The sequence below is a fragment of the Lagopus leucura genome, unplaced genomic scaffold (assembly GCF_019238085.1).
Source record: "Lagopus leucura isolate 7727_CA_CO unplaced genomic scaffold, USGS_WTPT01 Super-Scaffold_100001, whole genome shotgun sequence".
Taxonomy (NCBI): domain Eukaryota; kingdom Metazoa; phylum Chordata; class Aves; order Galliformes; family Phasianidae; genus Lagopus; species Lagopus leucura.
The window spans coordinates 81,098,108-81,117,683 of record NW_024962262.1 but is presented as its reverse complement, the minus strand read 5'-3'; the positions used below and the strand labels follow the sequence as shown (position 1 = coordinate 81,117,683).

At 41.1% G+C, this 19,576-nt stretch overlaps 1 protein-coding gene across 1 annotated transcript in view; it reads right to left on the bottom strand.

The window, feature by feature from the left end:
- Positions 1-19,576, bottom strand: part of LOC122177442 — a 38,585-nt gene that overhangs the window by 17,473 nt on the left and 1,536 nt on the right. Inside the window, exons 2-3 of the mRNA XM_042866827.1 lie at positions 9,959-10,096; positions 170-210 (exon numbers count right to left, since the gene is read on the bottom strand). Coding sequence (XP_042722761.1) covers positions 170-210; positions 9,959-10,096 — 179 coding nt within the window. The remainder of the gene's footprint in view (positions 1-169; positions 211-9,958; positions 10,097-19,576) is intronic.

The window sequence follows — 19,576 nt, the reverse complement described above, 5'->3', positions numbered from 1 at the left end:
GCTTTACTAATATTACACACCTGTTAACTTGGTTCCCAAATGCAATATTAATACATGTACGCTATGAAAATTAATGTAACATTGGCAAACACATTAACAGAACAACAAGGGTGAAAGAAACAGATGAATATAGCGACACTGTGTAGACCTTGAATTGGTCTCAACTTACTTTCTCTTTTTGGTCACTGTGTTCTCAAAATCAGGAAATTCCTTAAAAAACAAAACAAAACAAAACAAAACAAAACAAAAAAAAACAGAGAAAAGATATGAAAATCATAATTTTTTAATCAAAATATAATATTTTCCCCACTGTAAGGACAATGCAAGATGGCTTTATGCACATTTGATATGTGTTTTTAATATCCACTAATATTCAACAAGTGAAACTACGGAGGACACAGTGCAGGAGAGAATATACATAAGTAAGTGTCCTAGATTTTCAGAGATTTCAATATCAATGGCTCCCAAGAAGTTGACACTGACAGCTGTAATACGGACAAAAAATCAAAGCACAGTACTCTTACATCAAAAATGGGTATTTCCAGCATAATATGATTCTTTTTAATACTGCCTCCATAAAGTAAATTTTATGAGGATAAAATGCTCACAAATTACAGTGGGATGAATCTTTCTAATGGACACAGAAAGATGCAGACTCTCTAATTCCCTTACATGCAGAGGATGTGATCATCCCCCTGTACTCAGCACTGGTGAGGCCACACCTCTGAGTACTGTGTTCAGTTTCAGGCCCTTCACTGCAAGAAAGATAGTGAGGCCCTGGAACATGTTCAGAGAAGGGCAGTGAAGCTGGTGAGGGGTCTGAAGCACAAATCTTATGGGGAGCAGCCAAAGGAACTAGGATTATTCAGTCCGGAGGAGGCCTCTTCTCCCATGTAACTAACAACAGGGATAGAGGGAACAGTCTCAGGTTGTGCCACAGGAGATTCAGGTTGGATATTAGGAAATACTACTTCTCCAAAAGAGTAGTCAGGCACTGGGATGGGCTGCTCAGGGAGGTAGTGGAGTCACCAATACTGGAGGTGTTCAGGAAATGTTTAGATACATGTTTAGGCGATGTACCAAGAGACATGGTTTAGTGGGAACTGTAGGTGATATTTCTTAAGACAGAGTATCAAAGCAATATATCACTTTCATATCTATTTCTTCCAGCCTGGAAAACAGAAACCGGGGTAAAAATATCCATGATGAATGTCATTTAGATCTGCTGGGCAACAAGACACATTTAAAAAAATAAATATGAAAACATCAATTTATGGATCTATTTCTCATATTCTTATGTTTAATTTTTTTCCTTTATGTAATATCATCTAAACAGCTCTGACCACAGTAATTTAAAAAATACCAATCAGCTTGCAGGATGAAAAGGCAGAACACATATTACACAAAACAATGCAAGTGTATAACTGAGAATTTTATATTTTTTTCCTTCTCTTACTATAATCCATCATTCTTCTGAAAAGGCTTTTCCATTAGGAAAAGGCTGTTTTATTGCATTGAGTTTATTTTAGCAGAGTGCAGGAGGCCCCACTAGTACCTGGACACAATCTGTGAATGCTAATAATTGTATGCAGTTTCCACAAAATAGCTTTGCAAGTATAGTTTCACTCTCAGATACTATATGTGGATCAAAAGAGTATACCTTTTACCCTGAAATACTGCAAGCAATGGAAGAAAAAGTTCTTACCGAAATAAAAAACAAACCTCTCAGCATGTCTTGGGACAAATCTTTTCAATGGTTGAAAGATGTTGAAAAAGTGATTTTAAAAAGGGTAGCATCAACATCTCATTTAAAAACATCAACCTTTTTATCTCAAGAAGGCTCATTAAAGGAAATGCTATGCATGAAGGTCAGAGACCATACAGAGAACATTGTTAAGTTAGAATCTCTATGAAAACCAGAGCAAAAAACTGCAGATGTGGCATTCTCTGAAGTTCAGTGTGGCCTCATACCTGGAAACATGATTAATTCAAGTCTGGACATGCCAAATATCTGGTTTGGAACATGCAGGTTTAATATTTGCTCTACAATTTCAAACAAATGCTTCACCATCTGTTTCCTAAAATGCAGTCAAAGATGCATGTATCACACTGCTTCACATGTTGAGGCAGTACTGAAGAATTCATTAGATATAATGGAATGCAGTGTCACCATGGAATATGATGGTGGGATTCTATGGGCATTTAAAATGGCTCCTTTTATTCAGTGCACCTCTTTTTGTGATGTCTGAATCAGCTGTCTGATTGGAGTACAAAATAAATTATTCTTCTTAGTACTTTAAGTTTTTACATTACTTGAATACACTAGAAAATCCTACCACTGTGATCTGTAACTAAGAATTAAGTAGTTTTGCAAACATGTTTTACCTTTAATTGTAAAGAAAGTTTCACCTAAAATCTCATCTCTACATTCTCTGAAGTTTGTCATTACCTTTTCAATGGAAATTAGAAAAGTTTCCCTATCCCAAATACAAATGATTTATTTCTTAAAAATAAACTAAATGTACGTGGAAACTCAGCATTATGAAATTGCAATAAAGTCCTTTCCTCCCTGCTTTCATCAAATAGCTCTGAATTAAGGAATGAGTACCTCTGGTGTTTACAAGTAAGCTGAAAAAGCTAGAGCTCCTCTGTTTGTTAGACTTAAGCAGGCAAATAATGACTTCAGGTAACCAGCCCTCTTCTTTCTCCCAGTGGTATCAAATGCCAATTATAAAGTAGGTAATGTAACTGCTTGTGGTTTTGATGACAGTAACTTAGAAAGACTGATAAATTATTTGGCACTTTTCTGATACACAATGTAGTTGATCATATCACAATTAACAGTTGAAAAATATGTGGACATCTGTGATTTCAATCTGACAGGAAATGTATGAAAATATTTTTAATGTAGAAGATTTTTCTTGTGAAGCTTAACACAGGCCATGAGGTAGAATATGAAGAAATTCAGTTTCCCAGTTAATAACACTGTTAAACACAAACTGTACCCATATGATTCATTATGCACTTTTGGCTACCAGCTGTATCTGAGGAAGGCTTGTTTCAACATTGCTAAACTTAAGATTCAGAAAGAGCTCTGTAAATTTAGTTTCTGCTCTCTATTTGAGAAGACAACTGAAAAACTACTGAGAAAGTACCCCAAAAGTTAACAGACATGCCTCTGTGAGAATTAAAATCAATAAACAAGTGTGTATATCATGCACAAGCAATTACTACAGGAATCCAGATTGGGAACACCTCAGGCAAAACATTTCATATACTAAATAAGATAAAAAAAAGAGTACATGAAAGATTATTCTTTATAAACAATGTGATGGCATGCAGCCAGATGCAAAAATAATCACCACTCAAAAAGGTGTTCAGTGAGTGTATTTTCTGAATTATGTCCTGCACAGCTCCAGTTGCCACAACACCCTGTATTTTCCACGTCTCTGGTGGAACGTCACAACCCAACTATGACTGAGACAAATCACAAGAGACAAGATAACAGCAAGAAAATAACTGCTTTGCTGCAGCAGGAGGAAAAAATTCCACTAGGTCTAACTTCCATCTTCTGAATTGAGGGGAGCAGAACTTGAATGCCTGCTATGTTGATGTACAAAGTAATATGGAAAAAAGAAAGGGGGAAAATTCTCCCAAGAAAGAGAAGTGTCATGTCAAGCTGCTCCATCCTGAGGAAATATAACAGCTCTGTGGAATCTACATGGCCATGGCTCAGCCGATCATTTAAACATACTCTCAAGCCCATACCCATTAGCAATGCACTTAAGTATATGCATTACTGAATAATGATAGATGGTTGAATCAGGGCCTGAGGGAGCCAATAATGTGCTGAATTTATCATGCTATGGGGGCCGCCCTGCAGCATGGAACTAAGTGACGGAATTAAAAATGGGAGAGAAGTACAAATGGGCTCAGTTAATAAGCTTAACGGCTTCATCCAAGGTGTAGGTCTAATAACTCACATGCTAGAAATAGCAGATAAGATTACACATAGTCCTTTGGCCCTAGCAGCATTTTTCCATAGGTCTTACCATTGACACGTCATCGCTAATCTTGTTTTCCATTTCTAGAGAGTATTTTATAAATAACCATGTTGATTCTACAGCCTGCACAGTGACACAGCATTGAGCTGTTATTTTTAGTTAAGTGCTGAGCTGAATATTCTCTCAAAACATAAAAAATAAAGCTCACAGCCAGTCTTATGGGGCTTCTTGTTAATATTTAGTGTGCCAACAGATTGCTTCCCACTTACCCTTGCTTTTATTGATGATGAATTTAAATTTACGATGAATAAATATGCCATCACTAAAATATCTCCCTTAGGAAAACAGAAATATATTATTAGAGATAGCAGAAACGAAAGCGCTGGATTCTTCTATTCACTGCTGTTTATACCTTCGTGGTCTAGGCAATACCACAGAAACAGCTCTGAGTAATATAAGAACAACTTTCTTCATTTTTTTCAGATTGATATCTAGCATCTTCTAATCCTACACTCGCAACTTATCTGCTTCTCTAGGCCGGCTCAATGAAAATAAAGCTGCATTGGACAGGTTGTTTACTTGTATAGGGTTTAAAATTTATGAAGTTTCACTTCATATAAAGGTAATGAAGAGTCTGAAGGAAAGTTGCTGAATCAGAAAACAGAGCAAAATAGGAAAAAAAGTAAGAAATAAAAAGCATGAGGTCACTGCATCTTTAATTCTTAGTCTTACACACTGTAATTAACCTAGTGCTGAGCACAGTGTTATGGATCTGACTCTCCCATACCTTGGCAAGATAAAGAACAAGTCACGGTAGTTATCTGTTGCAAAGTACCGTGTCACATCCTGGACACCAACCAAAGGACAATTCTATTCTTCACTTTATCTAAATCCAGTTCCTAGCAGATAAGCAAAGGACAAAGAAATAGCATAGCTGCCATTAGTTGGTCAGCTGGCTTGACGTCATACAGAAAGAGAAACATTCTGAATGGATGTAGAGGCTGAATGTCACATATTCATTAGAAGAACAGCATGCTTCAGTACTGTTGTATACCACAGCCCTAGCCAAAAAAAGCTAGATCTTACATATCTGAAATACTGGAAGCACACTAGGATCAGGTCACAGCCATATTTCACAACCATGATTAAAAACACTTAGGTGAAATGGTGTAGAAGTGGCTCATTTTTCTAGTAACGAGGTCACAACCAGATAATGGAGAGAAACCTGTCACACAAGAAAGCATCTCCAACTTCCTGCAACAAAACTGTAACTCAGGCACATCCCACAGCCCAGGCTCACAGATCTGTGCTGATGTGATGAGGCCTCTTGAGATCTCTGCGCTACTATGCTCTCAAAACCAAACCATTACACAAAGCATCGAGACGATAATCCAGAAGAGAGCATGCACAGAGTAAGTTGGGTCCGGGAAGAATAAGTTATTTCCATTCCTTTAGGATTCAAAAAACACACGCAACAATTCCCCAGCCATTTTCCTGTTCCACTTGCTCAGATGCTCTCTCCACACAAGTCCCATTCACAAACCTGCTTCGCATCACTACAACACCGTAGGCCCAACAGACATATAGGTACGTGGTAACTAAACCACAGCACACAAGGGTAAAGCCTGGCATAATTTGTGCTGGCAGAAGTCTCTCTTCCTTTAATAATGAACATTCTGGTTTCTTGTTATTCCTTCTTTTTATTCTGTCGCGAGACTGCATCATATGTCACTATTTTGCGAAGTTAGAGACAGTAATTACAAATAAAGGAGGCACCGTTAAGCAGAAGAAAAGAAAAAGATTATTAAATGAAATAAAAGAAATTATTTAATGAAATAAATGAGATTATGAAATGTAATATTATCCCTATTATTCTTACTACTTAGGAAGAAAAAAAGTACAGAAGACAATTTCCTTCATGTTTGCTGAATGATTTTTTAATCAAATGTAATGGTTATCCCACAAAAGTTTTACAAAATTTATTAATGTTCACAAAATTCATACAACTCATTAAAAATGTGTTTTCGTTAATAAAAAGGACAGCTAAAGAAACTAGCTGGACAAACACAGAAACTAGGCGATTAGGTACAGGGATGAGATATCACAGAATCACAGGGGTTGGAAGGGACCTCCAGAGATCATCGATCCAACCCCCCTGCCAAAGCAGGTTCCCTACAGTAGGTCGCACAGGTAGGCATCCAGGCAGGTCTTGAACATCTCCAAAGAAGGAGACTCCACCACCTCCCTGGGCAGCCTGTTCCAGTGCTCCGTCACCTCACTGTAAAGAAGTTCTTGCGCACATTTGTGCAGAACTTCCTATGCTGCAGTTTCCAGCCGTTTCCCCTTGTCCTGTCTCCACACACTGCTGAAAAAAGTTCGGCCTCGCCACTCTGCCCCCCACACCTTAGATATTTATAGACCTGGATCAGGTCCCCTCTCAGTCTCCTTTTCTCAAGGCTGAACAGACCCAGTTCACTCAGCCTTTCTTCATAGGGGAGATGCTCCAGGCCCTTCACCATCTTCGTGGCCCTCCGCTGGACTCTTTCCAAGAGATCCCTGTCTTTTTCATACTGGGGAGCCCAGAACTGGAGGCAGTACTCCAGATGAGGCCTCACCAGGGCAGAGTAGAGGGGGAGGATCACCTCCCTCAACCTGCTGGATACGCTCTTTTTAATGCACCCCAGGATGCCATTGGCCTTTTTGGCCACAAGGGCACACTGCTGGCTCATGGCCAACCTGTCGTCCACCAGAATACCCAGGTCCGTCTCTGCAGAGCTCCTTTCCAGCAGGTCATCCCCAGCCTGTACCGGTGCATGCAATTATTCCTCCCCAGATGCAAGACTCTACACTTGCTTTTGTTAAACCTCATCCAGTTTTTTTCTGCCCAGCTCTCCAGCCTTGCCTTGTCAAGTCCAGGTCTTGCTGAATGGCAGCACAGCCTTCAGGCGTGTCAGCCAATCCTCCCAACTTCGTATCATCAGCAAACTTGCTGAGGGTGGCCACTATCCCCTCATCAAGGTCATTGATGAAGATGTTGAACAAAACCGGATCCAGTACCAACCCTTGAGGAACACTGCTGGTTACAGGCCTCTAACCGGATTCTGCATCACCAATGACGACCCTCTGTGCTCTGCCAGTTCTTAACCCACCTCACTGTCCACTCATCTATCCCACATTACCTCAGCTTTGTTATAAGGATGTCATGGGAGACAGTATCAAATGCCTTGCTGAAATCAAGACTACATCCACTGCTCTCCCCCCAACCACCCAGCCAGTGACAACATTGTAGAAGGCTAAGAGGCTGGTCAAGCATGACCCATGCTGACTACTCCTGATGACCTCCTTCTCTTCCAGTTGTCTGGAGATGGCATCCAGCACAAGCTGTCCTTTCCAGGGACAGAGGTGAGGCTGACTGGCCTGTAATTACCTGGATCTTCCTTCTTGCCCTTTTTGAAGACCAGAGTGACATCGGCTATCCTCCAGTCTTCAGGCACTGCCCCCATTCTCCAAGACCTCTCAAAGATGACAGAGAGCAGTTCAGCAATCACCTCTGCCAGCTCCCTCAGCACCCATGGATGCATCCCATTGGGTCCCATAGATTTATGAACATTGGTGTTGCCTAGGTGCTCTCGGACTGTCTCTTTCCTGACTAAACGGAAGTCTTCCATTCCCTAGACCCTAGACTGACCTCCAGGGCGTGGGAAACCTAAGAGAACCTTTTCACTGAAGATGGAAGTAAAGAAAGCATTCAGTATCTCCACTTCCTCAGCATCCCCCGTTACCAGAACACCCCCCTCACTTAGTAGGGGAGCCACACTCTCCCTAGCCTTCCTTTTACTGTTAACATACTTAGAAAAGCCTTTTTTTATTATCCTTTATCACCTTTGCCAGATTCAATTCCAGGTGGGCTTTAGCCTTCCTCGTTGCATCCCTGCAGGCCCTGACAACATTTCTATATTCTTCCCAAGTGGTCAGACCCTTTTTCCACATCTCATGGACCTTCTTCTTCCCTTTTAGTTTGTGCATGAGCTCCTTGCTCATCCACACAGATCTCCTGCCACCCTTTCCTGATTTCTCGCTCATAGGGATGCACTGATCCTGAGCTTGGAAGAAGAGCTGTTTAAATGCTGTCCAGCTTTCAAAGGCCTCCTTATCTTCTAACACCCTAGCCCGCGGGATAGTTCCAAATATGTATAGCTCCTAAAGTACAGTGTAGCAATCCTACTTTTTGCTTTGCTTCTTCCACTCAAGATCTTGAACTCCACCCTCTCATGGTCACTACAACCCAAGCTGCCCCTGACCATTACTTCCTTGACAAGCCCTTCCTTATTAGTGAGAATAAGATCCAGCAACACCCTCCCCTCGTCAGTTCCTCCACTACCTACATCAGAAAGTTGTCTTCAACACATTGTAGGAACTGTCCGGACTGTGTGTGCCTGGCCGTATTGCTTCCAATATATTGCATCCAGCAAATATCTGGATAATTGAAGTCCCAACAAGCACCAGCGCCTGGGATCATGATGATACTTTCAGTTGCTTATGGAAGGCCTCATCAACCTCCTCCTCCTGATCAGGGGGCCTGTAGTACACACCCACAACAGTGTCATCCATACCAGCCCACCCCCTGATTCTCACCACAAGCTCTCCACTGCTACACCACTCTCCCCCAACTGGAGTTCAATACATTCTAGCTGCTCTCTCACACAAAGAGCAACTCCACCACCCTGCCTTGCCAGCCAATCTTTCCTAAAAAGCACATAGCCCTCCATGACAACATTCCAGTCACACAAGTCACATGTCCCACCATGTCTCTGTGACTGCAATGAGATCATAGCCATGTGACTGCACACAGATCTCCAACTCTTCCTGTTTATTTCCCATACAGTGCGCATTAGTTTACAGGCACTTTAGGGAAGCAGCATTCCCCTGGCCCCTCTCCATCCCTTTGAACTCCACCCTCATCACCCATCAAGCTCTGTTTTGAGCCTTGAACTACCCGCTCAACCCAGCGGCCCTCATTTCACCCCTGTCCCTGTCCCCCTTCTTACCTAGTTTAAACACTTTTCAGTTAGTCCCACCAGTTCCTGGGCTAGGATCCTTTTACCCCTTGCAGACAGGTGAGTTCCATCTGCAGCCATCATGCCAGGTGCTGAGTAAATTGCCCCATGGTCAAAAAAACCAAAATTCTTGTGTCTGCACCAACCTCTAAGCCATTTATTGATGAGGAGGGCTTTTTTTTATCCTCTCAGTATCCTTCCCTGCCACTGAAGGGATAGAAGAGAAAACCACTGCATGCCTGCTCCATCAAGTACCCTCCTCAGTCCCTTGAAGTCATTTTTGATAGCCCTCAGGCTTCTCTCAGCAGCATCATCACTGCCGACCTGAACTACCGATACGTGAGAGTAATCAGATGGGAGAATAAGACCAGAAAACTTTCTAGAGATATCCTTGACCCATGCCCTAGGGAGGCAGCACACTACCCTATGGGTGGGGTCAGGCCGACATATTGGGCCCTCAGTTCCTTGTAGAAGGGAGTCACCTATGACTATCACTCTCCTTTGTTTACTGGAGGAGGCAGTCTTCAAGCATGGAGCCGACCACCTCTCCTTAGAAAAGCTTGGAGGCCATTCCTCCAACCTGATTCTCAGCCACCTCACCCTCTAGTTTCAGGGCTTCAAACCTATTACATAGAGGCACCTGAGGAACCAAGGCATGTTGGGATGGACGCCGCCTGCGTCACTGAATTGGGACCTGCTGCCATTCCTCCTCTCTTCTCAAGTTGGCTCTCTCAGTTTGACCATGGCTGAATGCTGGCTATAAAAACTTTAAATATTTCAAACTAAATCCAAGCCAGCTGAACACACATGCATTTGGATACACAGTAATTTTTTTTTTCTTTTTTCTTTTTTTTTTTTCAAAGTACACTTCATTCTTTACAATTACAGTTTACTTACCAAAGACATAGACCTATCAGGCAGTCCACAGTTTGCACGTGTGCTCACTGGAGTGCTGGGCTGGCTGGAAGTACTGGTTGTATCGTTGGGTTCTTGACGTTCGGGGACAGGCTCATACAAGCTGTCCATTGAACCCTCCTAAAATAAATTGAAATAGTCTTATAAAGATGAATACTTGTAAATCCACTTAAAAACAAACAAAAACATTCATTTTGTGTGATTTGTAAAATGTAAAGACTGATTTTCCTCCATTATCTTTCAAAAAACTTAATTTCCTCTGTCTGTAAAAAACATATAATGCAATTGAAATTAATGTGATATATTATATAAAAACATTTATTCTATGTACTATAGTACAGAAGATAAATAGAGATACACATTCAAAACTAGGCTGCTGATACATAATGTATCAGCAAAGCTGGCCACACTCCTTTTAATGCACTCCGGAATCCCATTGGCCTTCTTGGCCACCAAGGCACAGCTGGCTCACGGTCAACCTGTCATCCACGAGGACCTCCAGGTCCTTCTGCACAGAGCTCCTCTCCAGCAGATCATGCCTCAACCTGTACTGCTACTTGTGGTTATTCTTTCCCAGGTGCAAGACTCTACTCTTGATTTTGTTAAACCCCATCTGATTTCTTACTGCCCAGCTCTGCAGCCTGTCCAGGTCTTGCTGAATGGCAGCACAGCCTTCTGGCATGACAGCCACTCCTCCCAGCTTTGTATTGTCAGTGTATTTGCTGAGGGTGAACACTATCCCCTCATCAAGGTTGACAGTGAAGACACTGAACAAGACTGCACCCAGCACCAACCCCTGGGGAGCACTTCTAGTCACAGGTCTCCAACCAGACTCTGCACTGCTGATCATTACACTCTGAACTTGGCCAGACAGTTCTCAATCCACTCATCTACTCATCTATCCCATGCTTTATCAGCTTTGTTAGGATGAATAAAAGATAAAGCACTTGATCCTGTAGCGAGGACTGCAATTCAGATGGCTTCAAGAACATCACTGATTTGGTGGGACTGCTTTCTAAATTTCTAAAATGTCAAATAAAAACACAGGAACCAATTAGAAGAACAGAGGAGTCATACATTTCCTGTTTATTCAAACAGCAAAATGTACTTTGTACTTTTTTCTAGTTGGACCTACAGAGCAGCTTCTGGGAGACCACTGACATGGCAGAGCATTGCCTGTGCACACAGCTACTCCCTTACAGAAGCTGTGCAATTGAAATAAAAGAGCATTTGCAAGAAATTGTGTCAGACTGAGAAGAGATTGCTATTTTCTTCTGTTAATGTTGTACAGAAAATGATTTCCACTCCCATCTGTAGAACCCAAGGGACACCATGGAGTCCAGAAGGGAGAGATTCAGGGGACCAAACAGGGAAGGGAAAGCAAGGTCTGGACAAGGAGCGATCCCCTTCAGGTACAGTTTTATTTGCTCCTTGACTCAAGTGAAAATACCCATGGCTCTGTGCAGGACCAGCAACAAGGGCAGGTCAGCAACGCCTGCTCTGGCTGCTGCACCAGATGGGCCATAAGCACTGCAGTGATGTCACCATGATGACACATGGGCACCATGGTGATTTTTGAGCCTCTCTCCCTGTAACCCCTTGACAGTTCTGTGGGATTTCACTTGCTAGCTGGCAGGACAAAGGGTAGTTCCCTGTAGTTCCCTGCAGAACTGGCTGCAAGCACAAACCACATACTAAGAACAGTAGACACTGAAAGGGAGCTGTCTGCAGTAGGAACTTCCGGTTCTGATCCAGAGGGTCTGGCTGCGTTCCCAGGCTCTCCTGATCTTCTGGGTCAGGATAGAGGAACAGCCTGGGCATCAAAAATGGATGAGAAGGATGCCCTAAGTTATCCTCATCAGGAGGAAATCAAATGTATAGCTCATGCTTCTTACAAGGAGAGCACATGCAGAGGCACTATTATCTCTGCAGCCCTCACTTTTCCTGAGAAACTCTGGGTACTGGTTGAAAGTCACCAATTTAAGAGCATTTGGTGGGGTCAGAATGGAAGCTGCATTGTAACTGACCAAGAAATGTTTCAGATCGAAGTACTGGGAAAGAAAGGCTCTTTTAGAGTGTTTGGGATGCATGAAAAACTTTATTCATCAGCTTAATGTGTACAGATTCACAAAAGCTCAGTGTGACTCCAAAAGATCTCCCTTGCTTCCTGAGTTTCTGGCAGAGGAAGAGGCATTTGTGGCTCACGGGAATGTACATCAGCTGCTCCACACACTAACCAACTCTCACAATATCTTCCTGGAAGAGATGGGGGAGGAGTGTCTAATAAAATAAGCCTTGGTAACAGAGGAGATGAGGATGACAGTAAACATTCTGATCCTAATTTCTTCCTCTGGCTATTTGCAGGAATTTTAGAAGTAGCATTGCTGACTACTAGAAATGTGGGAAAAATATATCTGGGTTTTATCCAGCGAGTCTGAGCCCATAGAACAGAAAGATAAATAAATGAGGGTATGAAGAGCATGTTACTTCAACATAGAGTCTGTTACTTCAGCATATCTTGCTTTAATCAGCCTAAGTTTAAAATGACAGACATTTTAATATTCATGTTTGTCTTTAGCAATTAAAAGATGAAGTTTCTGTATCTCGCTGTCTTTCAAATCACAGCTCTTCTCCTTTGTATTTTCAGTTACTTTGCTACTACAACCCATACTTCAGAAAAGATCACCCAGAGCTGCTGGAATTCTGCAAGCACAGAGTTGCCCAAAAGAGAAAAGCTGTGGCTGCACCCAACCCGCAGGAAGAGCTGAACGAGGGGCCTCCAAGGAGCAACCCAGATGCCCAGCCCATAGAGGGAACGGCTGCTGGGCCAGAGAAGAGCCTGCTGACAGCAGATCCACAAGCAGGCACACAGACAGTGCCATCCATGGGGCCTCCTCCAGCCAAGCAATTGAAGAAAGCTCCTACCCAAGCTCAAACAGGCAGTGCTGCAACTCCACCAGAGCCTGCTGCTGCACCAGAGAGGGAAGAGTGCCAGCCTCTGGCCCCCTCCCTGCTGCCACTTAGCAGCAGCCCCATCTTGGGTGCGGTTTCAACTCCTCCATCTTACAACACTCTGCCCTTCGAGGCACCCACTTTTACACCTGGCTCAGTGTGGCAGGCATTTGCCCAGCCCCCACAGGAATCTGAGCTGCTGGATCCTGGGGCTGCCCTGCATTATTTCAGCCAGTGTTTTGCCATGGCCATGTTGGCAGCAGCCAAGGTGACATCAGCTAACTATGAGGCCTGGGCAGTCCCACACTGCCCAACATGCACCTGCAGCTCCCACGAAGCAGCCCCGCCTTGCCCAACATGCACCTGTGGCTCTGACAGAGCAGATGCAGAAGAGCAGCACCCATTTATAGGTTTATAACTTCATACTTCACAGACAGGTATTTCTGGAAATAGGAGGTTAGAATAATAAAATAATAGAATAATAAAAATTCTGCTTGCCACGTCCTTTTCATTTACTCATTCAGGTGAAAGATCACGTTTTTATTTTGTCTTCAAAAAGAAATAGAAACAATTGTTCTCTAACATCAAATTAACAGTTTTCTGTAACAGTGAAGCTCTAGACCCTTAGCCATAGAGAATAAAAGATTGGATGATGCTTGCATGCTGCATGTACAGAGAATGCTCTTCTTATTGACTTCTGAGGGAAAATAGAGACTAACTAATAGAGACTGCTAATTAAACAGCAGCATTTTAATTACTGAAGACTCAGAAAGAGAATGCCACCTTCGTAGTACGACTGCTCACAAGATACTGCTCCACGCTGTCAGGCAACAATAACTCTTGGTTTAATTTCTGGGCTAACATTTACCAAGGGTCTGAGAAAACAAGTGCTTTGTGGAGGCCTTCTCTGGAAAATCAGAGAACACTTTTCAGAAGACCTGGGAAGATATTTGGCCTTTCTTGTTACAGAAAGGTTATAACGGATATAAATTTGGCAACTCTCTGATATTTTTAAATCTCACTTATTTAACAACCTAAACCCTATGTGTTGTACCAAGAAGGCAGTGCAAGAAATAACCAACCAAAGAAAGCATAAGGCAGCATTGCCACAGACTGACTGCTGCCCTAGATTGTGCACATCCACGTAGTGAGCAGGAAAGCTGAAAGCTGGCCAGGATTTTGGGGAGTTAGTTTTAGAGCAGATCATTTCTTTCATCAAGTACAACACTGAATCAGCACTGCCTTGGTGACCAAATGTTTGGCAAGAGAGAATTTGAGTGGAAGAGAAGTGAAATGCAGAGGTGAAACAAGAAGACAGATTTCTTAACCCTTCTTTGGATGCTCTACAGCAGTTTTACATCCTTCTTATATTTCAACTTGGACACAAATTATAAAACACCATACATGTGAATCAAGTCATTAAAATTATTTTAGCACAGCTTTTAAGAAAGAATTTATTACTATATTTTTGATAGATATGTGAAAATACAGTAAATGAGGCAGCTGTTGGAAGCATACAAAATGTATTAGCATCATCCAATACAGTCACTTTTATAGATCTGCTGATCACGTGAATAAACAGATGTGGAGGGGAAAAAAAGAGTTCTGATGATTTCATTAGAAAAGGGCATATTTTTCTCTCCGGCAATCTCAGTATAAGAAGGTAACTGCACTGAATGAAACTTACTTTGTTTTCAAAGTAGTTTCAAGTCTTAAATGTATCAACATCTAGAAAAATATTTCACTGCTTTTACCTGCACTGTTATACTCACTGAAAATACCAATGTCTTGTGGTCAGTGAAAATGGCATTACCTATAATTCTCAAATGTTCTGGCATACATCCTCAATGAAAGTACTGCTTCCAAAATATATTGAACATTTGCATTTCAGATCTAATATCAAGGAAACGAACAATATGGGATTCCAATCTCTGCACAAAACAACCAATATTGTAAAGCATTAACCTTATATATGCACACTATATAATTTCCAAATCTTTAAAAGTTACTTAGATATTCACAAATGTCTTTTAGATAACACATGTACTATTTTCCTTAAATTATAGACTTACACATTACTTCAGAAAGAAATTCTACCATACAAAAAAAGTATGTCAGTTTGGATACATATTTAAGTCATGGCATCTTCAGCCAAGCTTTGGGTTCTTTTTTTGTTTTCTTTTGTTTTGTTCTTGTTGTTTGTTTCATTTTCTATTTATTTTTGTGAGTTTTTTTTTAATCTTTACCTCCTTTATTCCTTAAATTAATCTGTACAGTGTGAATATACAATTACTTTTCCTGTAAGGGACATCCTTATTTCATTCTGTCTTGCACCCAGACACCATCTTCAGATCATCTCCATGTGAGATGTGGGACTGAAAAAAGTGAAGGTATCGAAAAAGTGAGGTCATAAGAAAGAAAGTGTATGAGTGGAGCATACCAGCAAGAACAAGTGTTCATAAGGAATAATGCAAGGGAAAGTTAATGCTCAAGAAAGAATGCATGCAGGAAAAATCCAGAGGTTGGTGGCCCAGCCTGTGGCAGGGGGGTTGGAACTTGATGATCCTTGGGGTCACTTCCAACCCAAGCCATCCATGATTCTATGAGAAGGTGAAGAAGAGGAAGAAGAGAGAAAGAGCAAGGGAGAGACTGGGAAGTGCTTGAGAAAAGGCAAAAGGAAGAAACGGGATGAGAGAGAAAGCTTGTGTGAGAAAGGGTGAGCACAGTGGTGCGAGAAAAGGTGTAATCCTGTGAGAACACATGAGTGTGTGAGATTGAGAGCATGCGCGTGAGAAACAGCAAGTACATGGGAGGGAGAGTGACAGCATGAGAAAGCATGAGAAAGAGGGTGCAAAAAAAAAAAAGGGTAAGGACATGGAAAGGAGCAAGGCTGCAATAAGGGGGAGCACTCAAGAAAGTGAGTAAAAACACGCAAATGTGGCCAAGAGAGAGCAAGATAACAAGCATGCGAGAAGAGTGTGTGTCTGCAAGAGAAAGCATGTGAGAAAAGCATACAAGAAAGATTATGTAGGAAAGAGCGATGAGACAAAAGGAAGAGATGGCATGGGTAAGAAAGCAAACACAAGGGCACTAGAAAGAGCATTGTTATACATGGGACTGCACAAGTTCATGTGGGAGAGAAATTGAGAGAGGGAAAGCTAGATGGTGAGGAGCTGGGCAGAGTTAGCAAGGGCCTCCAAGAAAGGGCCTGTAGGCCTGCCCTTTGCCCCCAAAATTAATGAGAGAAAATTATTTACAGATTTGAGCTCGTGCAGACTTGGAATTTATTCAACTCTTCAGTAGTTCTGAGCACATTAAATACCACAAGGCAATGCAAGAGATAACAGGAAAAAAACAGCTCAATTCTGCAGTGCCTGCTATTTTTCCTTTATGGCAGAAAAGATCTTAATTCAGAGCTAGAGGAAAATAATTGTCTGCATTTCTTTACTTTGCATGTTATTTGTATCATCGTGTGCAGAGACTACATGGATCATAAGGCGCAGAGAATAACAGCTGTTTTAGTTTATAACTTTAAATATAATACATTTTCTACTGAGTTGTCAGCACATCTTTCAATCAGCTATCAAAATAAAACACATAACTAGTTCTATGCTACTGAAAATCACTAAGACTATTAGACTTTCATTCAGTACTTTATGATTCACTAGCAAAACTGGTAGTTAGAAAGCTACCGTATGGAAGAGAAGTAGACAAAAGTAAGGAAACCTATTTGGCTTACACCAAATTGGTGCTCAACTTGAATATCTGATTCGAGTCCATGTAATTTAGGAGTGTTGTTTACTTTCCCTAGCTCCCTTCTTTTGTAGGTTTCTGACATATTTGATGTTGGCAGCACTTCAGCATTGGAAATTCTTCCCTGTTTTCATCACTTCCATTGCTAGTAATACTGTTCCCCGTCAAAGGAGGTTGTAATTATCCTTTAAATATCACCATCTATAAGAAGGGGTTTTTTTTGTTCCTCACATATCCACTTTCTGGATATGGAAACTTTCCTGAAATTCAGTTTTTCTTTGAACCAGAAACATATCTGGATGTACCTCTCTTAGCAATGATTAAAGACTTGATACGAGAAAGTATTATATGAAGCATATCTACCTTAATTGAAGGATTATAACAGTATCTTTCTCAGATTTGTAGGATGCTGTCATTTAGTAGACAAGGTATCAAAACAGATAATTTGGAGACATAACATCTTGCAGTTGATACAAAAGCACTACTTGATTTGGGCACCTCTCTATATAATGTCCAGAAACAAACAATATTGTTCTGATTTAATCATTTGACATGCTAAGCACCCTATGGTGTAAAAGACACTACAAATTTGGAGTCTAAGGTTGATATTTGAACATAATATGTCTACAAAAACAGAGACAGTTATACTTTAAACTGTTCCATAAAATGGAAAAGGGACAGAAGGTTTTGAAGGAAAATTTAATTTTTCGGCAGATTTCCTTAGACTAAGTTAAGGAATCCAGTGCAAAGTTGACCTCAATTTACAAGCCAAACCACTCTGAAATTAAGTCAGGACAAGATATACTGCTGAGGAAACAACCCATGCTGGAGCACCACCAACAAAAACAACAATGATAATAATAAGAAGATCTGGAGATCATTGGACTCCTACAGCAACAGGCAGGGATAATTTCTATCTGCTAGGGCAGAGCACCATCCAGGCTGACCAACTGCTTACAGCCACCTTGTGAATCTTCACTGTATTCAGCCTCCTTGACATCACTTGCAGGACTGGCCTGTCACACTGGGTTTCTCAGGTGAAAAATCTGTCTCAGAGGTTTTTACAGGTCCAAAAGCAAATCCAAAGAAAGTCAAACCTTACTGTATAAACCGATCTTGTTCCTCCAATTACCACTTATTCCACCACTTTGAATCTGCCAAAAGCTGCTTCTACCATACCTTTAAACATAACATTCTTGGCATTCCCTAAGATTATAGCTTACTTTATGCTCAGTAAGGGAGAAAATTATTGTTCAACCTATAAAACAATGTCTTTAAAATAAGTATTCATGTGTACATGCACACACACAAGCACACACTCACTGCAGGCAGCAATCTCCATCTATGTGAGGAAAACATTCATGAGATATCATTTTTGCAAAACTCTTTCTGTTCCATTTGCCAGCAGTCAGAGAATCCCTTCTGTGGTTTCAGGTTCAATATTTATTCCAGGTATCCACTGGGTATAAATCAGAAGTGATTTCAATTGATTGGTGTCCATTTACATCTGCAAAATAGTTGGCTCCTCTACTGTCTTTTAAACCTAATTATTTTGATATTATGTGTTATTTTTAACTTGCCTTTCTTGATGAGAAAAATATCTTACTTTGATTGCTAGCTCAACCCTGTGCTGCCAGCTTTTTCACAGCCACAGACTGACATGGTAAAAGTAGCCAGTGTACATACTTGGGTCACTAGCTCATTTCCAAGCTAGACAATCTGATTACAGACAGCAATTGCATGCTTTTGTTGCATGCACAGGGAGGAGTACACGGGGCTCTGATTTTTATGAAATATAGATCCATGCCAGTGACTTCTGAATTATCTTTAGATCTCGATAACTTGTAAGATGTTCTGCCAGCTGCTCAAGAGATTACCGCAACGGACAGAATGGCTCCCATGGAAAGCTTGTAAAGAAGGGAGGTTATCTTCTTAGCAGCAATCTTTAAACAGAACTAATTATTTCATTACAGAAACTATCATGACAGTAGCTTTCACTTGTCTGAACCATCCATAATTACTGCCCTCAGCATGTCACTCACAGAAACTTTAGTTGCTGCCCACCCTACAGAACAGGGAAACTGTGACCCGAGTTGCTCTCGCCCACACTTGCTCTATCCCACATTGTATCTATAAGCTGATTTCTCAACTGATACAGCGAGCAATACATACTTAAAAAATGAACTATGCAGAAAGCAAGAAGCTGCCCCAATGGAACCATAAAAATTTAATAGAATAATTCTGACCCAAAGAACTGCAGAAATGATTGTTTTCAAGCTGTTCCAGACTGTACCAAAAAGCTAACTTTGAACAAAGTCACAGACTCATTAAACTGTGATCAAATGTATCCCTGAATTCACATGGCATTATTTTTTATGAAGGGACACATCACAGAATCTCAGTATATCACTGCACTTTAAGTACTCCAAAACAGTTTTTAATCCTTATGATCTGGAGAGCACCCATATTCTGCGCTTAGATAGCATTAGCAACCAGTAACAATTGTACACGAAACGGTTCCCTTATTTGAATTTGTATCAGTGTGGTTTTAATACTTTTATTTTTCTTTTTAAACACATGGGGAAGATACACTAAACATCTGTACAACAGACAAGAAAAGGGGCCAACAGATCTCCTTTGCTGTATAAATACAGCAAATATACTCACCTAATTACCACTACTAATACTGAGCATTGGTACTGGCAGATGGTTAAGCTCTGAAAACAGAAACAGTTTCTGCGGATTTCCTATCCTCATTTACCTGTTCATTCTGAGCAATTGTTTTGGAGTAAGAAAGAAGAACAACTGAAAAAAAAAAAAAAAAAAAAAAAAAGAGAGAAAAAAGAAGGAAAGAAGGAAAGAAGGAAAGAAGGAAAGAAGGAAAGAAGGAAAGAA